Source organism: Bactrocera neohumeralis, chromosome 2 (genome assembly GCF_024586455.1).
Source record: "Bactrocera neohumeralis isolate Rockhampton chromosome 2, APGP_CSIRO_Bneo_wtdbg2-racon-allhic-juicebox.fasta_v2, whole genome shotgun sequence".
Taxonomy (NCBI): Eukaryota; Metazoa; Arthropoda; class Insecta; order Diptera; family Tephritidae; genus Bactrocera; species Bactrocera neohumeralis.
Genome location: NC_065919.1, coordinates 43,613,481 through 43,623,093, shown reverse-complemented (window position 1 = coordinate 43,623,093; position 9,613 = coordinate 43,613,481). Strand labels below are relative to the sequence as shown.

The 9,613-nt window shown below is 34.9% G+C and overlaps 1 protein-coding gene across 1 annotated transcript; it reads left to right on the top strand.

Moving 5' to 3' along the window:
• The first annotated feature begins 3,895 nt into the window (after positions 1-3,895).
• LOC126751293 (protein takeout-like) lies at positions 3,896-9,613 on the top strand. Its single transcript, XM_050461445.1, has 5 exons — positions 3,896-4,110; positions 4,235-4,327; positions 4,387-4,543; positions 7,134-7,267; positions 9,222-9,613. The coding sequence occupies exons 1-5, from the start codon at positions 3,996-3,998 to the stop codon at positions 9,575-9,577; spliced, it is 855 nt and encodes a 284-aa protein (XP_050317402.1). The 5' UTR covers positions 3,896-3,995; the 3' UTR covers positions 9,578-9,613.

The window sequence follows — 9,613 nt, the reverse complement described above, 5'->3', positions numbered from 1 at the left end:
TTTCACGAAACTTGTCTTGGAATGATCTATGACTTCGGTTGAATTCACCATACCATCAATCACTGATCTTTGATGGAGCTTCATCTCCAAGCATTTAATTAGGTTCATCACAGCACAGTTGTTGAGATAATTTACGTCGAAAGTTGTAAAAATAATCGAAAATGTTCGAAATTCATTTAAATTTTTTGGTCGAAAAGAATATTTTAAGTTACTGTAAGCAACCTAAATTGTGCTCGTATGTCAAAACGTTCTGAGTATGCTTGCTATCAAAAATATCAAACTTTACTATAAAGTTTTGTGAGATTCCAGTTTGCAGTTTCAGTGATGCCCAATATCGAATTTTAACAGGAACCTACGTATTATCCTCCTCAGGCGACTTGTAATTTTTCATGTGTTTGATCGCATTTCGTATAACTTCCATTCATAACGGCTATTTTCTATAAAATTTGCGGGATTGCACATAGAGTTTTTTAGTATTTTCTCAATGATTCTCTTTACTTTTCTAACACGCTTTGGTCGCCAAACGCCTTCTTTCAATGTATAATTCTTCAGCGATCAGCGAGGTCGTTTTTTTAAGAAGCCAATTCTTTCTTGCTTCATTTTTAAGATCTTGTTTCTACATTTTCACCGAACCGCACCGTGTTTTTATTTTTAGTTTCACTTCCAAGTATATGTCTTACCAGTCAATTAATTAAAAAATCTAAAAAAGAAGCAGCTTTTATGAAACGACAAGTCATGCACAAACGATAATGCATAATTCGTACTTCCGAATGCATCATACACGCATACTAATAGAAACCTTGAATCGTTCACACTTCCCGTAACATTAAAAAAAGTGTTTAAAAAATAATTAAAATGACGTACATACATATCTTCTTATTGCAATCGACATTTGCGATAGTTCTCTCTTTATTCATCTCGTCAATTCTAAATAGAAGTCAGCTGCTTATGAGCATTTATATAAGAAACCGCGTCTTGCTCATCTCGAAAATCAAGTTTTGCAGTTTTAAGTAAAATATATTATACAATAGTTTTGGTTTAAATCTGACTCATACTTTATACCGATCTTAAGCAAAGAAATTATCATTTTATATGAGGATATTGCTGCTTATATTAGTTCTAGTTCACTCGATATCTTCTCAACTTTGACGTCATATACTCTTCATCACTGTATCGAAGCAAATGCATATAGATTATTTTCCAGAATATATACATACATATATATATACATTTATACTCTTGCAGCATGTTTCTATCGAGTATAACAGGTTAACTGAAAAGTTCCCGGCCTACTATGGTAAAACATAAATTTGTTTTTATTCAACAGGGTATATTAGTTTCCTCAAGTTTGTACGCTCATTGGAGTCGGAGACTCTATAAACGTATATATATAAATGATCAGTATTCGAGCTATAGTTTAGCCATGTCCGTCTTCTGTAAACCTCCGTCTGTCTGTCTGTATATATACACAGTTCCCTCAAAGATATCGTTTTGAAATTTTGCCATACAGATTTACTTCAACGACAGAAACTTCAAATTTAATGTCGGAATGTTTATTATCATTCGATAGAACGTTATTTGGCACTTCTTTTCTAAAAGTTGTCTTTTCAAATGGCTGCGGCTACATTTGACAAATATATTTTCGTTTGAGTATATATTATCCAAAGACAACAATGATCGAATTTCTCTGGTAATTGGCGAATGACACGCTATGATGTTTTGCTCCAAGTCTGAACACATAGTTACTAACAGATTATCCGTATAGACTTTAGACTTTACATATCCCCACAGGAAAAAGTCTAACGTTAAAATATCACACAATTTTGGTAGCCAATCGACCGGCCCAAAATGTGAAATTATCGCCGAAGAGTTTTCTCAACAGACCTCTTGATTGATGCGATGTGTGGAAAGTGCCGGCGTCTTGTTGAAACCAAATGTCGCCGAGATCACGAGCCTCAATTTCAAGCATCAAATAGTCGGTTATCATGGCGCGATAACGGTCGCCACTGGAGTTCACCGGCTTCATTTTTGAATAAATATGGACCGATGATTTCATCGGTTCACAAATCACACTAAAACGTTGATTTTTCTGAATAAAATGACAGCTCATAAATGCGGCAATTTTGTTTGCTTGCATACCCATTGAGCCAGAAATGAGCCTCACCAGTGAACCAAATCTGGCTCGAAAACGCCGGATCTTCTTGGAACTTTTCAAGAGCCCATAGAGCGAACGGATGTCGCTTGGGAAGGTCGGGCGTATTCAGTTCTTGCCCAAGCTGTATTTTCGCTTTTAAATTAAAGATCTCGGCGTAGAATCCGTCAAGTCGTTTCATATGTCAGTCCACGTTGCTGCGAACGGCGCCGAATGGACTCTCCACGGTCTTTGTGTGCTCTCTCAGCTAAGGTTGCTAAATTTTCTTCACTGCGTGCTGGACTCTTGTCGAATAATATCCAATAATGAATGCTGGTTCTCAAGATGGTTTTGCGAATAGCATGCTCAGTAGGCCGGTTGTGTTGACCATAAGTTAAGCGAAGCGCGCGAAGCACATTCTTTACAGAACGCGAATTTTCTTAATAAAGTTTAACGATTTCTAAACGTTATTTAGGCGTAAGTCTTTCCATGATGAAATGCCAAACAAAGCCTGACATGACTCACGCGTGATCTGTTAAAAAAGGAGTAACTCACTTGAATAATCCGTTAAAACACATATTTTTCCGATTTTTTTTTTTATTCATTACACATCTCTCAAGGATTATACGCTGATTTTACTAATAAGAGTGTATCTTTTTCCCGAAAATTGATAAAATTGAGAATAAACTTGACCTGGCATCCATATAATAACAGCCAGGTGCCTTTACTCCATACAAATGGTTACGTAATGATTAGTATATGGCATATTCATAGCATGTAGTATTGACGATACTATATAATTGCATCCGAACTTAGCGCTTCCTTACTTGTAAATACATATATAATATTTGCTCAAATATATCGCATGACACTTAAATGCTACTGAAGTTGTGCCCAAAAGTATGCTACACTTAAAGGAGTGCAGTCGAAACAAAGCTTATTAAACGCAAAGCTCTCAAGATGAAATATCAAATACTGGCTAGTTCATACATATGTACGTACATATGTATATAAAAGTGTAGATATTAAAATTAATATGTATTTATTACTACCCGCATTGTATGGGCTTGCTCATAGCTTTCAAGATAGCTAAAATTTACCATACATTTGACTAATTGTTCTTAATTTATAGTGAATATGAGTATTAATTAAAAAACTTGAAATACGAAATCTTCACAAATCGTACAAATTTATATTATAAGCAATTTCATTACTTTTTTTTAATATATAGCTTTATTCTTCAAACAAATACTGCCCTTGGATCCAAATATATTTTTATAGAAAATCTGCACAATGTGTTATCAGTTTCTCTTTAATATTGTGTAATTAAAAGTTATGCTAAGTTAAACCATTTATATTAATGAAATTCACGATCAAGGCTATTTAGCCTTTAGTAGTTGGCGGCTAAACAGGTCGGCGTAGCGTATGAGTAACTTAGCGAAAATTTTACAAGTGAAGATGCAAAAGTATAAGAATTACTTAAACAATTATAACATTAGAAATAGCTGCCCCCTGGTGGGCGTATTTATGAAGGCTATTTATAGCAATGTGGAACAAAAGTTCAACGCAGAAAGCAACAGTTCAAACCAGCGCCCTCTAAATATAACTTTAATGAGCACTTTTAAATTGAAGAAATTCTTTATAATTTATGCAAACGCTTGATTCTAGTCAATGATTGCAACTTCTAAATGATAAATAGAATATATATTTTATATTCTACGTCAAGCTCAAGTTTACAAAACGCTTTAAAACAGCAGTCAATCAAAGCTGCGCGCTCATTTACCTATAGGCCGTCTTAACGCGCGGTTGGTTCTCTGATTATTAACCGGTAAATATTTCTAAATTTCCAACGTTGTCTTACAAAATGTGGCAAACTGTCAAACAAGTTTCAAGTTTGTGCAAAATCGCATTAATTTGCGGCTTAATTGTGGTGAACGGTGTGAATGAGGTTACAAGTGTTGAGTTCTACGCAGAAAAACGTAAGTAGCGAAGAACAAATATTCTACAAAAAAATGTATATATGCATAAATATGAATGTTTATTATTTTTTATATATTTTATTTATTCAGCTAATTGTAAGTTTTATTTTTTTAATGATTAAAGCGGCTTTCCTGCCATCGTGTAAAATAAATGAGCCTGGTTTTACAAAATGCTCTACAAATACAGTACAAAAACTGATTGATCAGCTTGTTATTGGTGAGTGTTTGTGAGAGATAGTATATTTTTGAGGAACCACAGTTTTTTTTCTTTCTCAGGTATACCTGAGGTTGTGGAGGAGTTCGGTCCATTCGATCCTATGCGCGTGCATGACATATATTTCAAACAAGACAGCAATGATGTAGCCAGAGTGCGCGCCAATTTAAGTGACGTCATAGTGAAAGGCTTCTCGAAGACAATCATTAAGGAAAGCAGGTTCGTTGTAACCCTATACATATTTACAGGGCGAAAATAGTTAGAACTGCTATTCTCTACACAGTAGTCAACTTTTTCTTATCCATTCCAACTAAATACGGATTATGGTGGAAGTAGGGGTCATGATATTAATACAGCTGATCTTAGACACGTCAGATTTGACGTTGCTTTATCAAAAGCTTAAAACATGTGTTTGGGGACAATTTTTTGATATAATCGAACCATCGTAGCTCTACACATGGAATTCACATCCTAAATGAGAGTAACAAGCACACGTTCAAGTTTTGTTAGTTTTCAGAATGCCGTCATGTTCTCAACCGACAAGCTTCGATTGGCATAAGAAAGTGCTAACAAATACTGTCGCATGGTTTCATTAAAAAAAAAGCAAAACAATCTAATTGTTAAAGAGACTCAAATGTTTTGTATTGCATGTGAAGTAGCAACGATACAATTAAGTTCTGTATATAACATCATTCAAATGTCCTCCACGACTTTCTTTGCAGGAACGAATTCGATAAACCCAATTTACGGGTACTTTTTTCACTAAAACAAGTCGTATGTCATATTGACTTCTAAAGCTTGAAGAGAGTCTGGTTTATTGCTAATGATTGATGATTTCAAATAATCCCACAAGAAGTTATCTCATGATGTTAAATTACAACTTCTTGGAGGCCAATCAATGCCACAATTTTTTTAAATAATCCAGTCTCCAAACTTTTCTCGTAATAATTCGGTGGTTGCACGTGCTGTGTGGCATGTAGGCCCGTCTTGTTGAAACCAGATTTTTTCAAGATCAACTTCTTCCAATTTGGCGATAAAAAGTTGGTTTTCATCTATCTATATCATCTATGACAGTAACGGTGTCACCAGCTTTATTTCGAAAGAAGTACAACCGATGATTCTACCAGACCAAAAACCCCACCAAACTGTCAATTTAGGTGAATGTAATGGTTGTTCATGAATCATTTGTGGATTTTCTTGTCAGTTTTGTTTATTTACCGCACCTTTCAGAAGTAAGCGAGCCTCATCGGAGAAGATAATTTTCTTAAAAAAATCGTTATCGTTTTCAAGTTGTTTCAAGGCAAATTCACGACGTTTACATTGGTTCAATGGCTTCAGTTCTTGAGTGCGAACAAATTTATCCGGGTGCAAGCTTAGATACTTTCTCAAAATGCGCTAGGTTGTATTCTGAGTCAGTCTCACTTTCCTGGGGACATCCTGGAATCAACAAATTGCGGTCTTCAACACTTGCCTGAACGGCAGAAATATTTTCATTACATTGAACGGTTCTTTATATTATTAGCACTTGAAAATTATGTATAGAAAAACAATTCAACGAATGGCAAGCACCGGTGGATGGTTATTAAGCCAATAGGATAGCAAAAGCGCTAAAAAACTTACAATTGGAGAACGATTATTTTGATAATAAAATTGATTAATTTGTAAACGTTGTTCTTGCGTATATCTTTACATGATGAAATTGTAAACATGAATGCAATGAAAAAAATACAGATTACATATTAAAAATGGCCGAAACGTCACTTAAAAATTATGGATTGCCCATATTAATAGGTTAGATCAGGTTAGATGGCTGATCAAAGATCGCATCTGGACTGTTATATGTAGTCCTTTGTGAAGCCTTTGTGAATAATCACTAATAAACATTGCTATGAACGGAAAAAAGCTTTTAAACTTCATATCCGTTATTATTTACATCTAAAACTGTACAAGGTGTGTTACAAAGTAAACAGGAAACAATCTTTATCGATTATCCAGTAAGAGTTTCATGACATTTCATCGATTGGAAGTGAAGTGAAGTTATTGCGTTTTAAGTGTCAGTATTTTCTGTTATCGGTGCGAAAATGAGCTTGGAACAAAGAGCCAACATTAAATTTTGTTTTAAATTGGTAAAACTTTTACCGAAACGTTTCAATTGATGAAACAAGTTTATGGCGATGATCGCCTATCCTGTAGCAGAGTGCGCGAGTGGTTTCAACCTTTTCAAAGTGATCGTGAGGGCATACTTGACTATCAACATGTGGGCCAATCAAAATCCGTGATCCCCGGAAATTCCATTGAAACTGTGCGTGAATTCATCAAAAATCAGCCGAAATCATCATTGCCATTCATGGAAATGGAATTGAGCATCTCTAAAACATCGATTTATCGCATTTTGACCGAACATTTGGGCTTACGAAAGGTGTGTGCACGGTTTGCTCCGCACAAATTGACTGACGACTTTTGCTCAGACTCCAACATTCGAAGGACGATTATTTGACCAAAAATCACATTTTAACCATTAACCACTCCCCGTATTCACCTGATATGACACCATGCGACTTCTTCCTTTTCGGAAAAATGCATTTGAACATGAAAGGAAAGCGTTATACAGACGTAGAGGCCATTCAAAAGGCTTGCACCGGCATACTGGTGGCCATACCGGCCAACGAGCTAAAACACTATTGAATCAGAAGGAGACTATTTTGAATAAAATAAATTGATTTTGCCGAGAAAACCATTTGTTCTGTTTTTTTTTTAAGTCCTGTTTACTTTGGAATGCGCCTTGTACATCAAATGTTTCTCTTTATAGAGTCAGTAAGAAGGACTACAGTTGGATTACGAAAATTTTTCTGCCGAAAATGCGAATGGACGCCAATTATAAAATGGAAGGACGAATTTTGTTGATACCGCTAAGAGGTTCTGGCAAAATGTTCATCGAAATTGGTATGTGGATGTTTGATATTTATTTTATTATTATCGTACAATATATATAAGAAGATATACAATATACATATATAAATAAGAGGAAAGCATTAGCCATGGAAAGTGGAAATTAGTCGAGCAGTTACTGAGATATGGGATTTTAACTAAAACGTTTTGTGTCACATAGAATGTTGGTAGACAAAGCTTTAGTAAATTCTGAGATACGTACATTAAGCTCATTAGAGGTCGGGGACACCACCAACTTTAAAAAAATTAATTTATGCTCTATGATTTACTGTACCAAAATACAATTTTGTATCTTAACTTGAAGTTTAAATATAGCACTTTATGGCACTATGGAACACGTGTACCAAGTTTCATCGAAATATCTTAAGTTTTACTCAAGTTATCGATTGCACGATTGCATTTATACCATGTAGCAACATTTTGCTGGGATGTAAATAAATAAGAAAAGTTTACCAGAAAAATGAGAATATTTTTTTTATAATAGAGATATGGGGCTTAGACCAAAGTCTACGTTGATTCATATTTAGCGTTAAACCAAAATTTTTTAAGGAAAATTATCCATTTACTTTCAGTAAAACATCAAACATATTGCTCTACAATTATACACCGACTACATCAGTTAAAGACAGATGGGAAGGCGGAACTCAATATATGGGTATATAGGTCCTAGGGATAAAATTCACCTAAAACGTTGTCTATTAACATCACATTGCTCGCCAATTTTCGCGCGCTGCTCTTTTTTCAATTACAGAAGGCATGTAAAAGCAGCAATAAAGTTATCGAATAAAGTTCGTACAAGAGAGTATGCGGATACCTCATTAAGAGTTTCGTACATTTTACATCAGTTTTTCTAACTATGAAGAATGGCTCAACTAATAAACGAAAACACACATTTCTTTATATACTCTTGCAACATATTGCTACAGAGTATAATAGTTTTGTTCACCTAACGGTTGAACGTTTACCTAAAACTAATCAAGTTAGATATGGATTACTAGATTACTGTCTGTCTGTCCTTCAGTCCGTCCGTGTAAGCTGCAACTTGAGTAAAAATGGAGATATCTGGATAAAACTTGACACACATCCTCCTTGGTAGAAAAAAGGCGGATTTCGTGTTAGGCATAATCGAACCACTGCTACGCCCCTAAACCGCCATTAAAGAAAAACCTATAAATCGCCTAAACTAAGCAGTTAATTAATCTAATAAAAGTGCAATAAATCAATAACTAACGCCAGAGACATCGAATTTATACTCGAGATGGTATAAGAAAGCTCAATAGGAACCGGGGTAAAAACTAAAAAATTGGTGAAATCAGACTGCAACCACGACTACTTCATATATAACACAACAATTTCATCTGATTCTTCCCCTTTCCAGTGTTTTAGGGTATGCCACCTTAGAACAAAAAAATGTTCAAATTCAACAGAAACTGTTCAAGCGCCTAGGTACCGAATATGTGGATCCCAGTATCTATAGTTGACTTTTGACCTATCGGCCAATGTGTGAGATACATAATTGAAATGCAGAGAGAACTCTTTCTTCTTAATTGTTTGTCGGTGTGTCAAGAATGGGATGAATCGAATTGTAGAATCTTTGTACTTAAAATGGATACAATGGGCAAAAGCCTAAACCAAATTTTTACAATTAGGCAAAAGCCTAAACTAGTTCCCATAAAATAAACATATAACATCCGAGTTACTTTACTCCACATACCAATAACATATTTGGAGATAAAGAGCCCTTCCAAAAATGACCTTCTAGAAAAATTAAGGTAAGACTTCTTCACATTGAAGAAAGTTGATTGTTTTATGTTTTCATATCCTTGAGTCACTCAAACAATTTAAAGAAAAATATTTGTATTTTTGTACTTATTTTCTGCATTTGCAGACCGTTATTATTTTAATTTCCTAATTATATAAATTTTTTCTTCAATTTACACCCTCGCAGAAAACCTCGATATCAAGCTTTATACGAAGACTCGGCTTTATGAAAAGGGAGGTTTCACCTTTGACAATGTCACTGCAGTTCGTGTAGACTTGAACATGACGCGCGTGCGGACCAATTTCGAAAACATATTCAATGGCCAAAGCAAAGAAGTGGAACGCAGCACAAATGAATTCTTCAATGAAAACTGGCGCGATTTCTACGAAGCACTCAAACCGATTATCATTGAAACTGTGGAGACCATACTCTACGACATAATGCATAAGGTATTCGAATTAATACCAGCAAACTTCTTCGTTGAAGACATACCCACCTCTGAGCAATTGTATGGAACGAAGAAAAGCGCAAAAAATAAATAATTATTGTGGAAATTAAATAAATGTTGAAACTTGTTA

Excerpts from the sequence above, each read along its gene's own strand:
- LOC126751293 (XM_050461445.1), top strand. The coding sequence starts at position 3,996 with ATGTGGCAAACTGTCAAACAAGTTTCAAGTTTGTGCAAAATCGCATTA. Across the intron at positions 4,328-4,386 it reads GATTGATCAGCTTGTTATTG|GTATACCTGAGGTTGTGGAG; the intron begins GTGAGTGTTTGT and ends TTTCTTTCTCAG. Across the intron at positions 4,544-7,133 it reads ACAATCATTAAGGAAAGCAG|AGTCAGTAAGAAGGACTACA; the intron begins GTTCGTTGTAAC and ends TTCTCTTTATAG.